General features: G+C 38.3%; 1 protein-coding gene across 1 annotated transcript in view; it reads left to right on the forward strand.

The window, feature by feature from the left end:
- LOC133850776 (neural cell adhesion molecule 1) overlaps positions 1-23,130 on the forward strand; it is an 85,806-nt gene that overhangs the window by 53,538 nt on the left and 9,138 nt on the right. Inside the window, 6 exon segments of the mRNA XM_062286965.1 lie at positions 61-201; positions 6,507-6,638; positions 7,444-7,603; positions 20,534-20,636; positions 22,437-22,548; positions 22,644-22,725. Coding sequence (XP_062142949.1) covers positions 61-201; positions 6,507-6,638; positions 7,444-7,603; positions 20,534-20,636; positions 22,437-22,548; positions 22,644-22,725 — 730 coding nt within the window.

Consider the following 23,130-nt stretch of genomic DNA (forward strand, 5'->3'; position numbering starts at 1 on the left):
AGGGGGTGTTGGCATTGGCTCAAGTCTGGCGAAACTTAATTAATGCAGAAACATTTTCAGGACGACATATCAAAGAACTCAACACGCTCTGAACTGAGCTTTGTGCCCACCACAGACGACGATGGTAAATCGATAACATGCCGTGCGGAAAATCCAAATGTGAATGGCCTGTATTTGGAGACCATGTGGAAATTGAATGTCGTTTGTAAGTATTACAAATTGAGTTTAAGTATAAAAAATAAGTATAAAAAATACAGTAACAGCAACAGCAACAGCAACAACATCGTCAATAACACTAACAAATAAAAACATTGAAAAAGAGAACAATAACAACAACGAAAAAAAAAATGGAATCGCAAAAGAGAAGCTAAGAAAGCATTGCCGACAGCTACCAAAAGGTAGACAGCTCGCTAAATTTATTACGTCGGCGATGTCGACGTCGCCGTTGAAAGCCTTTAAAATGCAAATAAATCAAAGACAAATGACAAATTGTGAATAATTTGCCATGGGCCAGAAGGCAGCCGCCGTGGTAGCATTGCGCCTCTGCCTCTGCCACTGCCTCTGCCTCTGTCTCTGTCTCTGCCTTCGCTTCACAACCCCATACCTCAGTACCCACCTCTACCACAGCTCTTTCATACCGTTTTCCCCCTCAAATGAAATATGTGGGCTAACAAAATGTATGGAAGGCGCTTAAATTAAATGAAGGACTTTTGTGTGTGCAACCCATGCTACCAAAGTGGAATAACCAAACAACAGTATCAAAGTAGGACTCTCAATATGGAAAACATTCTACCAGAAAGTACCTAGTAAATTACATAACCCAGCCAATTCTCAAGTCTTTCTGCGAGTTTCCATTATATGATGGACTGTTAAGAGTTTTTTTTGTAGTAAAATTCTAATATTAAAGTATGACATATATAATATTTATTTGGACATTGACGTACTAACGGCATCAAGTGGTCCAGCATGGTATGAGGAAAATAAATTTTGAATAGCATGGATTAAACGGAAACCGCGAACACTCAAGACTTTGGACAACTTACAAAGTAAAACTAATAAAGCTTATAGATAAAGAAATATATTTATATATAAATACATAGATAGCTAAATACTAGATAAATATAGTAGTATTAACGTTTTAAGTTGAGGATTTAATTTACTAGAGCAAATTACGTTTTAAGGATTATTGTAATTCCCACACAAAATACAAAAAAAGTTATGGGAAGCATAGTTAGAAGTTATACATGGAATGAAAAGAGAAGGAATATTCCTAGTGATCCTCACCGGAAGAGCAAAGCTATTTTGGCTTAATAGCTCCGAAGAATCTATTTCACCTTTAATTAGTCTCTGAAAAAAAAACCACACTCTGCCTACAGTCAATAAGAGAAGGAAGGTTTAGTAATAAAAGTTAACTACGGTAATTTGAGGATATCAGTTTAAACAACGAACAGCAAAAATCAAAAAATTTTTCTGCACTGACTCAATTCTGGGAATTCCAGACAAAAGATCCATACATAAGGACAAGTCAATGAGATTTACGTGTTTAAGTTTAAGCGATATATTCTTTCAACCAGCGTTTAATGAATCCAAACATACCGAAGGCTTTATTCACAACAGCTAGAATGTGTTTATCGAATTTTCATTTTGCATCAAGCAGAACATCGCCCTAGAGAAGTAATATAGAATACATTATTATTAACCTGGAAATAACCCCCAAAGAAATACAACACACAAGATCACTATACTATTAATATAATAGTATGCATTTGGATTGATGGGGTATGTCTTGAAAATCGATTAAAGTAGTCCCAAGGTATTCAGTATATAAAAATCTTTATTATATTCGCAATGGGTCAACAGCCATAAAACACTGCGGATGTCGTAAAGCTTGAAATTCGAGAGTCCAGTTAAATCGTGAGTCGAGAACTTGTAGCGAGCCAAGTGCTCTGTCTTCGGCTCTTAGATATACGTATGTGTACTTTTGGCTGTCACTGTAAAAGTATTTTATTATTTCGGCTGAGCATACATAATAATATATGTATACACATACATACATACTCAATCGATACATCACGTAAAATCATTTACTTGGTTCAATGCTACATTCTAACTGCAATTGTTACCCAACACCGCAAGCCAGCTGTAAAGAATCAAGAAGAACATTTTCTCATTAGACATTTCGTTAAAAAATAAGCATGTATAATATTTTTTATGCATCACACACACTTTTTAGCATCATATTTTATATTTTTGAATATTGTTTTTTATTTGTTTGTTTTGTAGCCATCACGGAGACGTTTACTCCACATTCGAGTAAATAAACTTTATGATCAACACGTACGACAAAATATTCATAAAAAACACATACATCCATACATATATGCATACATATACGAAAATGAATGTGGGTGTTTTGCACAGCAGGTAAACGTTTGGCTTTAATGAAAAATAAGCTAAAGCTACTAGCAATGATGTCGACTGTAAGAGACCCAGCACGTTTAATATACGATGCATGTGGATAAAAGTGAGAGTGAGTGCTAAACAAAATTAAAGTAAGCAATTAAAGAGTACTCTTGAATTGTACCAACCATTTTCGATTGAAAGTTTAACAGTATGACACAGTATTGGACTTGGCTTTATATCTAATCAAATACACAGTTTACATATAATTTGTTACTGGAATTGTGGAATATAATTAACTTTATCTTATTTACCAAATTCACCATGTATTATCATATAATACCTATTAATTTGTTACTCTTATTGAGAAATCAATTGCAGCCTTCTAACTTCACAGCAGGTTATTTAATTTACTATCTCTTGCTATCTGTTGATTTACCATACTTATTCATGTTAGCTTTTTGACTCGCAGCAGAAACATTATTTTTATTTCAATAAAGTCGATTTTTTAATATAAAACATTAAAAACTAAAGATTAAATTTGCTTGATTCACGGAAGAAGTAGAAGTAGAAGGAAACATTACCGAATTACCAAAGTAGATGTATGTACTCTTTATTAGCTTCAACAGACGACACGATATAGCCATGTCCGTCCATTCGTATAAACACCTGGTTCTCAGATACTACAAGAGATAGATATCTAATATATATGTCTCTATATAGACAGCACTTCCGTCCACTTTAATCGAAAATAATAGAATAACAAGCTATAGTCGATTTTTGGTACATTAAGAAAAAAGCTGCAGTCTTTATTATTCCTGAAAAATTGGTTGCGATAAGATTTATTTAAGAAATAATGTTGTTTGCAAATAATGGCTGCTGCGATCGGGTCCTAGCTGCTTTCTTTGATAGTCTTGCATATTTTATTCTTTTTTTGAACTATATTGTATATTGATATTACAAATACAGTTCAGTTTTCAATTTTTTGAATAATACCGCATTTTTTTAACTCTTGTTAAAAATTCTAAGCGAGTATCACACTGTATACATAGCACACTGGACTATAGATTTTGTCTTCAGAAATTATACTTAAATATAAATATAATTAACATTATTTAAATCCCAAAAACCAAATTTAAATTAATTTTAATTTAAATACCACTCTTTTCGTTTTTACTTTTTTTATATTATTTTTTTATATTATTTAATACTTTATACTTTCTTGATATATGCTAAGTCAGTTCAATTGTAGACATTTCATAGTTGAATTTAACAATAAATATAAAAAATAAAAATAAAACAATTACAGCTGAGGAAGCCTTATTTTGCCTTCATACAAAATTTAGCGTATTCTTAATTTGAGCGCACAGGCAAATATGCTTCGCCTCGTTTCGCATTTATTGCTGCTGATGCTAATTTTGTTGTTGTTGTTGTTGTTTGCGTTGGCGTTGGCTTTTCGTGCCTGTTTTTGTTGCTCCTATGTGATATCTGTGTTCAGCATCATGCCTGAGTTATTATGCCAACTTCGTTTTGGCTTCTTAGGCACGACATTTGGCAAGGCCATTTGCCATACTTTATGAAAGCAGCGGGGCAAGGCGGCAGTAAGGGGTAAAGACTGCATTCATTTCATTCGGAATGCGTTGCGTTGCGTTGCTTGTATATATAATTTTCTTTATGTTTGTACGCTCTGTGCGTAGTACGAGTATGTGACACTCGCTCGGTTTTAAAATTTATAATGCGGCCCCAGCAAACAAGGAAACAGGACAACAAAACATGCAATGCAATCACAGACATAGAGATTCCCATGAGCGCAGTAACACTCACCAGCACACATACGAATACGAATACGAATACGAATCCGTATTCGTATACGTATACGAGTGTGTGAGTGTGTTCTATGCTGCGTCCTTTGTTCGTTGTTTATGGCTGGCTACATTGGCGCTTGTGCTGTGTGCGTGCCTGGCATTTAGAAGAGCGAACGAAGGCATCGCGATATTTTCCTCAATGCCGCAATTGGAGTTTATATTTTTTTTTAAAGTACGAGAACGACAGAGCAGAGCAGGGATTATAGCCAGATGATATATAGCGGCAAGCCAATCATCTAAGATTACTACTTCAAGTCCAGTTGAATATGATAACTTAAAGAGGGAGAACAATAATAACAACAACGACGACTTTATTTGATAAACTTGATGGAATCCTTTGTTACAAACCTCTTTGGTATTAGGTTGACCCTAATTTTCTAGTATTTTTATAGAAAATTCGCACTCCCAAATAAAAATAAGATACCTGGTGCCTAATTTTCATAAAATTAAAACTTGTCGATATTATTCTTAAATTATACCAATTTAATATATCGAATGCTAGAATGCTAGAAGATAAAGAAGGATGTTTTTGGTATATCTAAATACTAATACATTGTAAAGGTACAATACAAAAATATACCAGATTGTCAGCCACGATATTTTCTGAAATCATAAATACTCTAGTTAGTATTGTATGTAACTAAAATCGACTCCAACTTCAAAACTACGTTTGCTATTCTATTCTTTTTCGATATAATGGGGTGGTCATGACAAAAATCTAAAAAAAATCTTTTTGAAGGCACAAAGTTATAATACTCTTCTACAGCGGATATTAAAACCTTACAATTGGTGGATAGAGCTTAAATTATTTTTTTGGGCGTCTCAATATTTTGCATGAAAATCATTAACATCTCAGACGATTTAGAAGGCTTCGGCGAATGGTAATCACAATAAATAAGAATACTTTAATCGAAGTATGTCGCTTATTAGACACCCTGTAACCAACTAACTTGTCTATGTATGTTATGTTTCTTGTCTATATCAATAGGAATAGATCTACACAAGATCTGGAAAGCTTCTATTTCAATATGTAAAATTAAGAAAATAATCATATATTGCATTGCGTCTGTTTAGCTAAAATGATGATTCATGATAATGGCCAAGTTGTTATAAAAATACTTAAAATGATTCACTTTTAAGGCAACATTTAATTGCACAATAAAGATTTGAATCCATATGTAAATGTTTTATAAGAACTTTATAACTTTATGTTTTATACGTGAAACATATATAAGTAATATTAAAGTTCACGGGAAGATGCAGAAATATCACACTCACAAGCGCACCACACCCGTTCCTCGAAGTTTCTGCAAAGGGTATAAAAATGACGTGCAACATGTGTGCGGAAGTACAACGTCGCGGAAAGTGAAAGAGTTTTGCAGGACCTTTGCAACCACGGGGTTGATTGAAGGAATCAACGAGCAAGTCTGCCGATGTAGACTAAGGCCAGGTCTAGAAGAGGACCTCGTCGCGGAGAGAATAAACTTTGCTGGGCCATTCTAAAGTAAGCAAACTTTTGGCCTCGCCTTCTAACTCTTGACGGGCGCCGTTTGGTCGTATGGCTTTGGCTACCAATAACTCAACAATATTAAAGTTGGCACGTGAGTCCTTCGCTAGCGTGATTCGGGCTAACCTTCGACCCTGTGCGTTGCCTGTGTCTGTGTCTGTAACTGGGGCTGTTGCTGTGGCTGTGGCTGTGGCTCTGTCTCTGCCTGCGCCTGTCGCCTTTGCTGCGTGTTTGTCACAAAGTTTGTGGCTCGTTAAGCAGATTCAAACGACTTAAGCGGCAACACATGTTCACAAGCAGCGCCATCGACATTGCTATTGCCATTGCCGGCAGCAGCTGGTCCCCGATCCTTGACCTCTTTCTATTAGGATGTTGTCATAACTCTTTGTTGATGGTGCTGTCGTTACAGCAAATTGCTCATATTTGCTACCAACTATTACACCAAGTAGATCTACTTGGTTTTCAGTTGCAGCGGTAATGTGAAGACAGCTGAAGTGACGCTTCTGTTTCAACTTCACGCTTCAAATGGCCAATGAAATAATATTGTCTATAAATTCAGTACATTGCGGTTTGATAGATCAAGTTCACAGACTTTAATTAATTAATGGATAAGACTCGATCGAACTTACATAAAACTGTTATTATTGATACCTACATATATACCATACCTACTATCCATTCAGCTATTCATCACTTAGTCGCTGCTTACTAACACATTCTCTATTAATTTGCAGATCCCCCCGCTGGTTACGCTGCGTCTGGGCTCCACGCTAACACCGGATGATATCAAGGAAGGCGATGATGTTTACTTCGAGTGTCACGTACAATCGAATCCTCAATGGCGGAAACTGTTGTGGTTACATAATGTAGGTCGCGTCAAGTCAGCTGGAAGTGAGCTCCCAATTGACACGCTTCTCTTTACTCGCCCGCTCTCTCGTTCCCGTTCACGTTCTCGTTCTCATTCACTCTGCTCTAACGCTAACAAATATGAACTCAAGCCCAATGAGAGGAGGCAAGCAGGAACTAAGAACAGGGTCCAGGACACACACAGGCAGGCTGTCTGCTTGGTTGACTTCCATTCATTTCAGTTTAAGTGTCAATAACATGGCAAGTTGCGTATACGCTGTGGTGTTTGCCACCAAATCTGCCAGAGTTGCAGCCACTGCCATAGGATGCACAGTTCTGCGCTACATTTGCTCATTTCAATTCACACCAAGAATGTTGGTTCGAAAGGTGCGGCATGTGGCAAGAGGCGGTCCGTAGTGTGCCGTTTGGGCAAAATAGTTTTGGGATTTGTGGCATTGATTTTGCCGTCGCTCAAGTGCAGTCTCTGTTCCCCACAATCAATCAGCAAAGAGTGCTGAGTGAACCAAGCCATCGACCAGCGCAGCAAATGAGCGAGAGACGCTGTTGACAAACGCCTTCAAGGCTAAGCTTTGTGTAGTTAATGGATATATGCAGCATATAGAATAAATTTTGTGCTCGTAATTAAACTGACATTCATTTACTAATTTTCGCATCTAGATTCCTGTTTAATTAGATGATTAACTTAGATAAACACAATTTTCTTAGTGGGCTCAAATCAAGAATTCCAAATTTGATGCTCTTGCATTTTAATTAATAACAAATATTATAATTACAATATCTTGGTGTTGCTCATGTTCTTTTCAGGGTATTCACTTGGAGCATAATACCTCAGCCCGCGTCATACGCTCCAATCAGAGCCTGGTACTTCAGAAGATCACCAAACACTATGCCGGCAATTATGCATGCAGCGCTATTAACGATGAGGGCGAAACAGTCAGCAATCAATTGCCATTGAGAGTAAAATGTGAGTATTACGAGTAAAAAAACAAGGCAGAAAGACAGAGTTGATTAGACTAGACAATAAAATATCCGATGCAATAAAAGCAAACATTGCGAACGTCAGAGTTAAAATATACAAAATTAATTATTGGAGAAATACTAATACATTTGATCGAATCCCATTTTGCTTCTTCCACAGCAAAAAAAATGAGTATCGGTAAACTTTAAGTGTGGTCGCTCAATTGCAAAACATATGCCCTAAAGCGCTGTTCCCAGATGCACGAAATCGCACAAACAAATTTTGAGTCGTATCGATATTAATTAATGCTATTTCTCTTCACGAGAAAATGCCTCAGAAACTTTATTTTGATTTTTCAAACTCCATCTAGATGCTCCTCTTCACTTATCCGATATGAGTGCGGAACAGTAGGTTGTCTATTTATCCGCATGTGGAACTGCTGAGTTGATATCCATTCCAGTATCGGAGTACTGCACGGCCGTTTTTATATGAAGCTGCGCGTAAAACAAAACCTGATTTCGCGCATCTGGGAACAGCGCTTAATTCTATAACCATTTTTTGCTGTGGTGAGCTCCGTTTCGATTTCACCTCGATAAATATCGGTTGTGTCCGATATTTTTAAATCTCTCACGCATGTGAAAAAAAGCGATTTTCTTTCGGATTTGACGTGTGGAATCCACACTGTGGATAAAGTGTCATTTCAAATATTGTATGTTGAATTCAAACCGAGTTTTGGGAAACAGGGCACACTGGAACAACGACATATCATTACATTTAAAATATACTATATAGAATAAAAACAAACAAAGCAATTACGTGTAAACCACGATATCTATGTATATTTTTGCCTCGGCAAATGGCTCTCATCGAGAATAGAGACAATTCTTAAAAAAAAATAATACATTAATGGTTTAGGAATAAGTAATAGCTACTTAGTGTCTACAGTGTTTAAATAAATAAGTCAAAGATGCTGCCTCGTATATTTTGGTGAAACTGTTTGCTCTACATCGACATACTATCGCAGAATTTACTGAGCAGATGTCCAGCCCAGTTTTGGGAGCATTGCTCGTCTTTACGAGCAGCAACAGCGACACATCTAGTACTTTGCTTGAATGCCTCATCTATCTGGCTGGGATGTCAAGAGTCTCCCTCAGCCAACCAACTCGTCGCTGTGTGTCTGCCTGCTCAGAAACTCTGTAACAAACCGATTATACACAGCCTATGATAACGTACTCTGCTTACGGGGGCCGACTGTTGCTCAGGGCAAATGGGGTGGGTTTTTGTTATCTATAGGAGCTGAGGTTACATTATTAAAAGAGGTAAGCAGAGTTTATCGATATCTTAAACGGCAAAAATCTGAATTGGCATACGAACAAGCCTAAAAGTCGATGATCCTAGATGTCATGGATCCTCTTCTATACCCTCCCGTCCTGTAAAGCCCATTATGGTCTTTACCCTTTTTTATTGTTTAATTTATGACACACACAACTATACTCAGGTGCCCGAAAGGCTTACTTTAATTCATTTTCGATAACTTCATAACGTTAAGATTTTATAATTGGACTCATTTTCAAGGGCGGTCAAGACCCTGTAACTTTTCTTAATATTTACGATACTAAACAACTATATATACAATACTACAATGGCAAATATGGCATGTGTGAAACCCTATACTGTCGACATTATTATATTTTCAATTATCGGCCAAGCCGTACTCACATACTTTTACTTTTGTATAGATGTACACAACTCACTGATGATCAGGCCTGATGATGAATGATGTGTGTGCGTGTTTTATGTTGATGATGAGATGATGTATGTTTGCTGTGTGAACTTCCAAAAAAGAATTAGAATAATGTTAACAGTATTGAATATCGGCTACATACCATACCATGTGCTTATAAAACTATATATATTACAAAAATAAGAACGCTACGTTAATTCAATCATTTTAATTTAACAATAATGCAAATATCAATACTTTAAATTATTCAAACTAATTTGCGGCAAACAGGTTATTGGCTATTAGCCGCGGAAAATCCTCACAGACGGCGACAATACTTGGGATGCTCCTATGGGGCATCACTGTTTAGAACATAGAAGCAACACTATGTTCTATCCCTCCTCTGAACTCATGGGTCTTCGTTAGCCGATGCTAACAATTTTGGCGCGGCCCTATGGGGCAGCACCGGCAGGAAACGTGTCGATCCTCTGCTCGACTGCTTTTGCCTTTTGAATTAGTCCAAGTTAGCCGATGCTAACAATTTTGGCGCGGCCCAATGGGGCAGCACCGGTAGGAATCGAGGCGATCCTCTGCTATGGCACTAATTCGCTTGCTGTGTTGTGTTCCAGTTAGCCAATGCTAACTATTTTTGTGCGGCCCAATTGGGCAGCACCGGCAGGAACAGTGGCAATCTACTTTGCTTTTCAGCTTATGTATGTGCCCACTGTAACTCCAGCAGCAGCTTTGCGGTGGCGGTGGCCAAACTGTTTAAACGTTTTCTAAACGTTTATAAACCCACGCCGCGCTAACTTGCAAAGACCTTAAAATGATCGGAACAAATACTCTGGTGGGTATATCCATGCAGATGGAGAAAATTTTCCTTTTAATACAATGTTCAGCTCTGGATTGCTGACTTTTATATATAAAATTTTATACATCAATTTTCCAAATGGTCCACGCGTCTTGGTACCAGAAACGGAAAAGGAAAATTTCTTCTTCTTCTTTTTCTAATGGGTCTTCGATATTCGCATATTGAGCTTACACAGAGTTGATCTCAACTATTCGATCAATCTCTGTAATTTATTTGTGGAATGGTAAATTACTGTCAAGGGCTGCTAACTCGACTAAGTGACATCTAATATGCGATTAATCGATATTAGTCAGCTGGATATGTTTACATATCGCTAAATAGTCAGAATTTGCAAATGCAAATTTAAAATTTAAATTGCACCCTCACACCACAGGTTTGAAGGCAGTGGCAAACTGTCGCTCAAAGCTGAAAAAGGGTGATGTTTACCAAATATCTTTTGCGTGAAAAGTGCCTAACTCCTTCCCATCTAAATCTTCAAGAAGATACAACGAGTTGCCGATCTTGCTTTTGATTCTGGCTTTTACTCCTACGGGCGCCAATTTGGCGTTGAAATTATTGGCCAAATTGCTGAGCTTGAAGGTTCTTTTGACTACTTCTTGCCCTATTTGAAAGGAACGCACTTTACTACGCAAATCATACGTATTTTGATTGGTGTTATACGATTTCTCCAGGTTTTCTTAATGTTTGCACGAATTTTTGTAATTTCATCTAATCGGTCTAATCTTGCAGCACCTTCATTTAGCAATTCTAAGTTCGCTAGCAGCTTATAATCCTGCGCATGGCAAATCATTTGCTGTCCAAATACTGCTAAATAAGGAGACATGGCGATAGATTGATGAAGATGGGAGCGCAATGCACAATTGATACGATCAGATATTGATCCCAATCACGTTGATCTGATCGTAAATATGATCGCAATGCAGCATTGATACTTCTATTGACTCGCTCGGCAGCATTAGCTTGAGGCGAATATGCTGCAGTGAATGTGTGTGCTACTCCATATTGGTTAAGGAAGGAAGAAAAGTCATGACCCTTGAATTGGCTGCCGTTGTCACTGACAACAACTTCCGGCACACCAAAGCAGTTAAATATATCACTTAATATAGTGATGATTATCTGCGATGTGAATCTTTTAACCGCTTTTAAAAATGTAAATTTTGAAAAGTGGTCTAAAATGATGAAAATGCCAATATTTCCTCGCTTCGACCTTGGAAAGGGTCCAATAAAATCCAAATATAACCTTTGAAAAGGTCTCTCAGTAACGATCTGCTGACCCATTGGTGGCTTGAGAACGTGAGTTGGATATTTGCAGGTCCTGCAAGTATCACATTTCCCAATGTAATCGCGTACATCTGTAACCATGCGAGGCCAGAAGAATTTCTGTCTAATCCGATCTAAACATTTTGAAACGCCACAATGTGAAGCAGATGGTTGATTGTGTGCAGCTTCTATCACACTGGTGCGTAGTTCAAGAGGAACGACTAATTTCAATTAGATTCATCATGGTCCGGGTGACCATTAGAAAAGTCGATACGATGATACAGGAAACCGTTTTCTATTCTATAATCCGGTGAATTTAATGCAATATATCTTGCTTTCATGGCTTGGTAGTCTGAGGACTGAAAAGCATCCGCATTTAAATTAATTTCAGGGACGATTTCAACTTCAACGGCATTTATATCTGCGTCTTCAAAGAACGGGACAGGGCATCTGCCACGACGTTTTGTGAACCTTTTCTATGTTCTATAGTGAAGTTAAACCCTTGCAATTTAATAGCCCATCGCGCTAATCTACCACTCAAATCTTTTTGATTCATGAGCCACCGTAAACTCGCGTGATCGGTAACTACTTTGAACTGATGTCCTTCTATATACATTCGAAACCGTTGTATGGCTAGAACGACAGCTAAGCATTCTAATTCGGTCACTGAATAATTTCTCTGAGCTTTATTGAGCTTCTTCGACATAAAAGATATTGGCCGTTCAACACCTTCTTCATCGCACTGAGCTAATACCGCACCTATGCCGTCAATGGACGCATCGCATTGCACGATAAAAGGTTTTTATAGTCCGCATGAACCAATAACGGTGCTGTGCAAAGTTTACTTTTTATAAGCTCAAATGCTTCTTGAGCGCTTGTGTTCCAAATTAAGCTTTTGCCACGCAATAAGTCAGTTAGAGGATGAACAACCGCAGAGTATTGTGGAACGAAACGTTGATACCAACCGGTCATGCCAAGAAATCTTCTACGTTGTCTCTGTGTTTTGGGGACCGGGAAGTCATGTACAGCGCGAACCTTATTGGGATTAGCCTGTAAAGTACCTTCACCTACTATATATCCTAGATATTCCACTCTAACCAAACCAAATTGGCTCTTTTCGATATTAATTGTGAGACCTGCTTCTCGCAGTCGCTCCGAAACCAACGCTAAATGCTCTAAATGCTCTTCGAAATTAGAAGACATTACCAGTAAATCATCGAGATATACCATAACTTGAGATTTCAACTGGTATGGAATTACTTGGTCCATTAATCGACACATGGTCTGAGGTGCGTTGCACAATCCAAATGGCATTCGTTTGAATTGATATAATGGACGATTAGTAACTGAAAATGCAGTTTTAAGTCGAGATTGGGGTTCCAATGCGATCTGCCAAAATGCATCCTTAAGATCTATCTTGGAGATACATCGCACTTGGGGAGTCTACTTAAGATACCCTCTAGATTGGGCATTGGATAAGCATCTTTTATAGTTGCTTCATTTAATTTCCGGGAATCCAAGCAAAATCTTATTTTGTTTGGTTTGACTAATAGTACGATTGGAGATGACCATTCGGATGCTGGAGTTTCTTCAATTACACCCAGTTCTAACATTCGGTCTATCTCTGAATCTAACAGTTTTCTCGAGCAGGTGACAAAGGGTAGTTCCTTTGCTTAATAGGTTTTGAATGGCCAGTATCTATTTTATGCTCTAGCAAATTAGTAAGGCCAAGTCCATCCCTTGTTGAAGCAGGAAATTGCTCAATAACAGTTTGCAATTGTGCACTCTGGCTGAGAGTTAGAGGCAACTGATTATTTTCAGCTTCGATAGCTCCTATTTCTTCCATTATAGGAGTTTGGACGATTGTAATACCTAATTTTGTCCATGAATCGATTCCGATAATGACATCAATCTTAATATCAGGTACTATAACGAAATCGATTTCAAATGGGGAATGGTTGTAGATCAGTCGGGCGATAATTCGTCCAATTATATGTTGTCTTTGACCATCGGCTGTTCGAACATTGCCAGTCGTCTTACGATATTTCAACTTTTCATTGATAATACGATTAGCAAGACTTCCGCCAATAATACTTTTATTTGCTCCACTATCCAGCAACGCAAACCATGGCTTGCCAAGGAGGTCAATTCTAATAAATGGTCGATTATCTTGTTTGGTATAAGTAATGGTCGATACTGTGCAATATTTTAATTCACGCTTCGACTTCCAGTATTCTTGGAGGCGTTTGGAAGATCTAGATTTACAATCTTTAGTCGAAGGTGACAAGTGTGTTGGGTTAGTAGTGTTTGTCGTTAGTGGATCCGAGGCTTTAAGCGGATATTCGTTACCTAATTGGGACGAACATCCTGTGGTGCATTTTCGGATGCGGATTGCAGTGACCACACTTCGGCTTATAGGTATTTAAAGCACCACAACCGTAGCAAAACACTCTACGAGGCTTTAAACAGTCTTGGTATCTATGACCCAACCCATCACAGTTCAACATTTGATCTTGTCTGATATTTTTACCGCATACACACTGTTGGACTCTGTAATTTCTTCTTCCGGAATGGAATCAGAATCTTCATGCGTAATAACATTTACTGCACGTCTAGGGAAACCAGATGTGGTCATCGGCTTAAGCCTGTTACTGGTAAAGAAGTTTTCATGCTTATGACATTCTCGACGCAAACTTGCCAATGTAACTGTGTCAACGTGCAACAGCTCGTGATACAGCTCAGGCTTTAAATTGTTTCGCACTTCTGCCACTATTTCCTCATCCGATAAAGGATTGCGTAAACCATCTGCTATGGATACCATTGCATCGAGGAAATCATCAAAGCATTCATTACGGCCTTGTTTACGCCTACGCATCGCATCTTTGATATCTCGATCGGTGCGTTGATCTCGATATCTCTCTCGTAGACGAGTACACAAAATGAACCAGTTCATCTCGTGTTCCACTCGGTGACAACGCCAAAAGAAGTTTAAGGCTGTCCCCGTGAACAAAATATGACCGTATTTATAGAGAAGATCAAAATCACCATTCAAGCACTGCTCGGTTAAGCAACTTACTCTATAAATGAAATCTTCAATAGAAATGTCTGTGCCAGAGCCACTGAACTTGATATGCCAGTTGGATATCACATTCGAAGTTTTATCTGAGCGTTCGTCAGTAGAATTACGACGAATTGGTGAGTTATCATTTCGTATTGTAAATTGTCGATTTCTTCTATTGTTGCCAGAGAATATGGGAGGCATTGGTACGTCCCACTCTAGCTGAGGTTCTTCCGGACGTTCTTGTTGAACTCCAGAAATAGTTAAGTTTCGTATGGCTGCACGGATCTCGTCCGTTAAAACTGTTGCCATGTTAACTCGATATGTCTCTAATGAACTAGATATTAATTGTTGAACACGTTCTTCCGATATGCCGTTTGATTCGGCCGGAACTGGTATAGCTGGATCTACTCGAGCCGCTGCTGATGTGTTCGCTCTTTGATTCACTCCAGTATTTATTCTTGGGTTTGACCTTGTATTTGGCCGATTTCTGGGCACTGCACCCGTGTTGATACTTGGATTGTTAGTTCTAGCATTTCTGGAGGATGGCTCATTGGGTTCTATTGGAACACTCGCTATATCATCTAACTGACTGCGCGGGCATGCACGTCGACAGACTGGACATGTTTCATTTTCACTCAGCCATGTTGTCAAACATTGTCGATGGAATTTGTGCTTACATAAGGTTTCAGCAAATTCAGTTAGACTACTAGTGTCATTACAAATACTACAGCTCGACTGCGGATCGCGTGGTGGATTTCCCAACAAGTTATCGAGGCTACGTCGAACTGCCATATTTGACGCAATAAAAAAACTTCACTCCAAAAGAAATTAACTTAACTAAACAAACAGAGTTGAATCTGCAAAATGTTTAAGCTACTCAATAGCTAAAATAACCTAAAAACTCAAAAAGGAAAAGAAAAATCGAACCAATGCAAACGCAGATTCGCGGAATTCAAAAATAATTATTACCAACCGGTAATTTCGAGAAAAATAAACCAAAAGAAAGATAATAAGATACGATACTCAATACGATAAACTCGGTAATCAATATAAATCATAAAATTTTGGGTCTTATCCTTTGTACAATTGGTGTGTCAACTTATAAATAGGATGTCGTATTCTGCCAATAAAAGATATCAATTTAGTTTTTCCTTTTTGGGGAAAACTGCCAGGATTCGATGTTTTCTTAAGAGAGGAACTGACGAAACACTCCATTCAGAACAATCTCGATCTTAAGTGAAACAACACTGTTGTAATCAGATAATAGTTCCCTGGTATAGTTCCGCTAATCAGTCAGACTATAAATCCGAGGTGAACTTAAATCTTTTTTTACTTCAGGGGTCTAATTCGCATGTTTGATTGTGGTCAGGATCCAAATATTCAGAACTCCTGAATATTCCAGGCAATCAAACAAGTGAACGTTAAAGTTTTAGGGGTACTATTGCAGTGCAGGTCAAACTGCTAACATGCCTCGGATGGAAATCCTTGTACTTTATTTTATTTTCATATCTAGCATGTCGAGCTTGCTTGGCCCCACGTTCGGGCGCCATTTAATTATGTAACAAACCGATTATACACAGCCTATGATAACGTACTCTGCTTACGGGGGCCGACTGTTGCTCAGGGCAAATGGGGTGGGTTTTTGTTATCTATAGGAGCTGAGGTTACATTATTAAAAGAGGTAAGCAGAGTTTATCGATATCTTAAACGGCAAAAATCTGAATTGGCATACGAACAAGCCTAAAAGTCGAAGATCCTAGATGTCATGGATCCTCTTCTATACCCTCCCGTCCTGTAAAGCCCATTATGGTCTTTACCCTTTTTATTGTTTAATTTATGACACACACAACTATACTCAGGTGCCCGAAAGGCTTACTTTAATTCATTTTCGATAACTTCATAACGTTAAGATTTTATAATTGGACTCATTTTCAAGGGCGGTCAAGACCCTGTAACTTTTCTTAATATTTACGATACTAAACAACTATATATACAATACTACAATGGCAAATATGGCATGTGTGAAACCCTATACTGTCGACATTATTATATTTTCAATTATCGGCCAAGCCGTACTCACATACTTTTACTTTTGTATAGATGTACACAACTCACTGATGATCAGGCCTGATGATGAATGATGTGTGTGTGTGTTTTATGTTGATGATGCGATGATGTATGTTTGCTGTGTGAACTTCCAAAAAAGAATTAGAATAATGTTAACAGTATTGAATATCGGCTACATACCATACCATGTGCTTATAAAACTATATATATTACAAAAATAAGAACGCTACGTTAATTCAATCATTTTAATTTAACAATAATGCAAATATCAATACTTTAAATTATTCAAACTAATTTGCGGCAAACAGGTTATTGGCTATTAGCCGCGGAAAATCCTCACAGACGGCGACAATACTTGGGATGCTCCTATGGGGGCATCACTGTTTAGAACATAGAAGCAACACTATGTTCTATCCCTCCTCTGAACTCATGGGTCTTCGTTAGCCGATGCTAACAATTTTGGCGCGGCCCTATGGGGCAGCACCGGCAGGAAACGTGTCGATCCTCTGCTCGACTGCTTTTGCCTTTTGAATTAGTCCAAGTTAGCCGATGCTAACAATTTTGGCGCGGCCCAATGGGGCAGCACCGGTAGGAATCGAGGCGATCCTCTGCTATGGCACTAATTCGCTTGCTGTGTTGTGTTCCAGTTAGCCAATGCTAACTATTTTTGTGCGGCCCAATTGGGCAGCACCGGCAGGAACAGTGGCAATCTACTTTGCTTTTCAGCTTATGTATGTGCCCACTGTAACTCCAGCAGCAGCTTTGCGGTGGCGGTGGCCAAACTGTTTAAACGTTTTCTAAACGTTTATAAACCCACGCCGCGCTAACTTGCAAAGACCTTAAAATGATCGGAACAAATACTCTGGTGGGTATATCCACGCAGATGGAGAAAATTTTCCTTTTAATACAATGTTCAGCTCTGGATTGCTGACTTTTATATATAAAATTTTATACATCAATTTTCCAAATGGTCCACGCGCCTTGGTACCAGAAACGGAAAAGGAAAATTTCTTCTTCTTCTTTTTCTAATGGGTCTTCGATATTCGCATATTGAGCTTACACAGAGTTGATCTCAACTATTCGATCAATCTCTGTAATTTATTTGTGGGAATGGTAAATTACTGTCAAAGGCTGCTAACTCGACTAAGTGACATGTAATATGCGATTAATCGATATTAGTCAGCTGGATATGTTTACATATCGTTAAATAGTCAGAATTTGCAAATGCAAATTTAAAATTTAAATTGCACCCTCACAACTCCCAGCACTTGCCTTTACGAATCATTTCTTATCATAAAGTCTGGCAGCAGGCAGCGATGTTGTCATTGTCAAGCTGCTAGTTCCCCTGGTGCTTCTCAGTTCGTTCTCTTCCATTCCTCATTTGATGTATTGCATTTTTTGTGTTCGGCGTTTTCATGTTATAACTCAACTCAAGTCTGCTCGACTCGTGTCAAGCCGGTCGGTCGCAGTTGCGAGTCAAGGCTGTGAAAATATTTTTCATTTCGCTTTTTGCATAAATACAACATTTCACCGTTTTATCCAACCCCAACCCGCCCTTTGTCTGTCGCAGCCTCATCATCATCCATTCGCTTGCCACATGCGTTGCATCATATTTCGTAGCTGCACCAACTACTGCAGCTGCAATCGTTAATATTTCGAAATTATACTTGTACTTTCGTTTATCAGGTCGCGAAATAAAATATTTCCAGTTGCACCACAAGAGATTTTGATCACTCTCTTTCTTACTATAATAATATGTGATTTGGCACTAGCCAAGTGCCACTCTAAGCGAACAGGATGCCCAGACTGCTTCATTTCCCATATACAAATGAAATGGCACATTGCCAATTAAAATTATCTAAATAGTTTTGTCTTGATTTGTATTAATATGGTATTCTCTTTAAAATATATCTAATTTATATTCCGGAAAAATACTGATACGAGTATAAACTGAAAGTATAAAATATACCAGCAGGCTTAGGCCAATGATTCAAGTGATAACACCTAAGTCGCTTTATTCAAACAGCTGTAAAAGTAAATAAACTCAGGCAGAAACAGATAGAATGCAATAATAAATAGAAACAAATACGAAAATTAGCAATTAAATAAATTTTAACATAAGCAACTCGATCTGTTACATCGTGTTTCTGTACAAAGTGGTAAATGGTAAATAGTCTGGGCAATTTTCTTAAAACATTTTCTTATCTTTTCTTTATAGATAACAGAGATTTAAATATTCATATGAATTTTGTTTTCATTCGAACGACCTTCGTAGTTTTTGTATCATCCCAAGTTGTCGTGCGATCAAATTAATAAATCATTTAAATATAAAAATAAATTCATTCAGATTAAACTGTCTTATTATGTAAGGAATCAAGTAGCCCAAGTGTCACAAAAGAAGTGAGAGGACTCAGTCAGAAGAACCAAGATTGGCTGGATAGACACTTCAATCACCTGACTGTAAATCTACTTGATACAGCCGTAATCGCAAACAACCTCAAGTTTTTTCATAAATATGTTTTTAATGTAAATTAGACAGTCATTATATCAAACCAAAATGTATTGCAAATCAAGCATACATATACAAATATTGATTAGATTTCGAGAAAGTAAGATAAGAGAAAAACTCAATATTTTTCATATTTTAAAGTTTTGACCTATGCCTTTGAACTTTTTCTGTCTATTCGGGGCAAAGAGCAACAAGTACTCGAATTACTCAAGTGGTGTCTCAAGTGCGTCTCGCTAATTGGCTGGCGTCCGATTAAACAGCCCTCGTGAATTTGCAATTTAAATAAGCAACAACAACAACAACAACAACATCAACGATAACAACAACAACAATAACAGAAACATCAACAAAAAACAATAACAATCAACATTTGGAAAAACAACAAGTACAACAAAGGGCGGCTGCTTCAGCTAATTAATTACGCCCTTTTGTAAATTTTTAAGACAAACAATTCATCAAAAATTCAACTCGCCTGACTGCTAATGGGTTTGGTTCGGTTTCAGTTGGATTCGTTTGGTTTGTTGAGCTTAAAGGTCGAGGGATGTGGATAGCAGGGCAATAAGCGGGAGGAGGCGGAACCAAATTACGCATACGCCACGTGTGCTGTCAGCTAATAATCCTTTAACATTTATGAACGCCTTATTTACCTGCAAGTACTAAATCATGTTGCCACATTAATTAATTTCAAGTAAACAAGGACGACGTTGCCACTCAGCGGCTTTCTGCGAATAGCATTGCGCTTGACACTGACTGACTGCCTTTTGCCCTACCTCAGAGCAGCAATAAGGAGAGAGCCTAGCTTAACTGATGAGGGGGCGTCTTGCTGTCTAGAACTCTTTTGTGCGTTTTTTGCCTTGCCTTCTCTTTCAGACTCTGCTCTGTTATTTATATAATTTTCCTCGCTCCTGTGCAGAGCATAAGGATAGGCATTTCTGAATTGTATCGTATTGTTGAGTATTGGACTTTATGTTCATCCTTACTCTGGCTATACATGAATAATCTTCAAATATTCATATGGCATACACGTATATCTAAGAGTTGTCACATTACGAAAATGCAAAATAGAAAAGAGTTTACAATTTTTTGCCAGCAGAAAAAGAAAACAAGTATGAAAGCTATTGTCAAGTGAGCGCGGCTGTGAGATATCCGCTACACATTTTCAATTAAGTCATATTCTACAAATGTACCAAAATATTATATAATATCGAAAAAATGCTACAATTTACCAAAGGCTTTATTTGGTATTCGATGCACGCAATGCGATTACGTTTTCTATTCTGTCTGTTACATACATTGCCTGCAGGCACAAAGTTATAATACCCTTCTACCCTACGGGTATCGGGTATAAAAATATTATGTTATTTTAAGCCGTGTGTTATATACGAGCAGAACACCTACATTCTCGATGAATTCACATTGGTTTTCTGTTTCTATCTACCTTTCAGACACACCCGTTTGCAAGCACGCAGATCGCGTTATACTAATTGGAGCCTCCAAGGATGAGACTGTTGAGGTTGTATGCGAGATACAAGCGGATCCACCGCCTCGGTGAGTACAATCCCCATACCCATTAGCTATTCCATTCGATTCCATTCTGTTTTCCAGAGCGGCTGCCTTTCCCTTTTTGCCGTTGTAGGCAATTGCTTCCGGTTTCCTGTTGTGAATGGAAGTTTGCTAAATTGACAAATGAATGTAATTGTGTGCTAGTGTGTGAGCCTGTGTGTGCGCGTGAGCGACAACGGAAAATGCTATTTATATGGTAGGAAATGTGCGAAAATTTAACAATATTTTGATTCGATGGCACTTCAAAAGCAATGCCAAATGCTGTTATGCTTTGATTCTCTGGTGCGTTTGTCCTTCAGGCATCCACGAGCGTTTCTGGGCTGGTCGACGGACTATGTTAATTCGCATTCGCCACATTTGCCCACTTTAATGTTTTTTTAATGAGCCACCGCACTGCTGTGGCCTGTCGACCGACTTTCTGCCAGGCTATTGGCTGCCTCCGTCCGGTCTCTCTCCCTCTCCCTCTCTCTCTCTCTCTCTCTCTCTCTCTCTCTCTCTCTCTCTCTGTCTGTCCATCTGGCTTGTCTTGTATTTAATTTCAATTTTTCGTTCTGGCTCTCATTGTCTATGTATGTGTGCGTGTCCGTGTTTTTGGGTGAGAGAGTATGTAGGGGCTCTTCTGTGTCTTGAGTTGACGCTTTATGCTAAAATAATTAATCATTAGCCAGCGGAAAATTGCGCGATGCTGTTTCCAGCGCAGCTGCGTCATGTAATTGTTGTGGTAGCAGCGTGCTGGCGGCGGGTGAAGAACGGATGAACGACGGAGCTAGGGCAGAGTCGAGAGTGTAGGCGATACTCAACGTTAACGTTAACGTTAACATGAAAAAGCTGCTGCATACTTTGGGGCGCGGATTGTTGGCCTGAAGGCGGCTACAAGTTAATTTATCAGCATTTAACTGCTTGACAGCGATGCCAAACAAATTTTTTCGCTCTTGCCTACGTTTTTCCCTCTATTTTATTTTAAATTAAAGTATCGCATTGCAAAAAATGCAAATCAATTACGGGTTGTTGCCGAACGTTTAAAATAAAATAAAATTATTTTAAATTTAACATAATTCCATTTTCTAAGCTGGGCTGCTTTATTTTTCTACGTTCAATATTAATCAAATCGTTTTTTGTATTTCTGATTCTACGATATTAAAGTATATTACGATTATTTTTGTTGGCCATATTTTTTAAATTGTTGCCGTTAACTTTTAAATATGGAAATAAAACTAAAAATTGAAACGTACTTTATCTGGCTATAAAATTAAAAGATGTGGTAGAAAAGGAAAGCGTAAGCTTTCAACCAAATATGTCAGAGATAATTAACCTTTTAAAAAGCTTCCCGTTTCCGAGAATCCGGCTCTTAGCTCTCGACAGTATGACTGTTACATTAAGTGAGAGTATTGTAAGTGGGCCTCAGATATGTGTGTGTGTGTGTGTGTGATGGAGTACATATTTAACCTTTAATATTTTAACGAGCTATTTTAAAAATGTAAAACTTTGCAAACATGTCACACTTGCTGCCCTTCTCTCCCCCGTCTTGCCCAACCCCAACTTTGTCGACTCCGCCAACGCAACCGCCGCGGCGTTGCCGTCGACGTTTACTCTCCTGACCCTGTCGTGATCCACCTTCCGTCTGGCCTGATGATTCTGCCTTTTGCACGCACATCCTCGTGACAACGTTACCGGTAAAACGTCAGCCCAATGCAAACAACAACGCCAACAAATTTAATAAAAAAAAACCCTACAACAACAACAACAATAAAATAAAAAATACTCAAAACAATATTCACATTTCAGAACATTTCGTTGGAAATTCAACAACTCGGGTGAAACTCTGGACGTGAGCAGCGAACGTTTCAGCGTAAATGGAAGCCGCAGCATTTTAAAGTACACTCCAGTCACAGATCAGGTAAACAGGCCAATCAGTCCCACCAATTAAGCGCAGCACAATCCACACAAAATATACATATATATAAATATTTCTGTGTATGTAATATATGACAGGATTACGGCACACTCTCTTGCTGGGCAGCCAATGAGGTGGGAACACAACAGCAGCCTTGTCTCTTCCAAGTAGTTTTGGCGGGTAAGTGAAACAATAAATACTATACACACAAATTAATTTGTGTTGGCGAGCGAACTAAATTTTCTACTGAGGTTCTTCAAGTGCATTTCCCACTGGGCATTTATAATCGGCGATTCCCTTTTATGCACGGGAATTTTACCGTTAGGGCAAGCGAATGCAGCTGCAAATTTCGGCAGCGTGATTTACTTTTGATTTGTATATTAGCCCAAGCAGAGAGTTAATTGTGTTTAAAACTAATATGGATTTCAAGGTGTGCGTAGAGCACGAATGTGAGTCAAAAATATGAAACATTATTATGAAATTTGTAAAATTCAACAAAAGAAAACAAGATTTCAGCTGACCAACTACAATTTGTTATTTTCGAGTAGCAAAACTGTTCGAAATACGGGCAAAGGCAAGGATTTG

The sequence above is a fragment of the Drosophila sulfurigaster genome, chromosome 2L (genome assembly GCF_023558435.1).
Source record: "Drosophila sulfurigaster albostrigata strain 15112-1811.04 chromosome 2L, ASM2355843v2, whole genome shotgun sequence".
Taxonomy (NCBI): Eukaryota; Metazoa; Arthropoda; class Insecta; order Diptera; family Drosophilidae; genus Drosophila; species Drosophila sulfurigaster.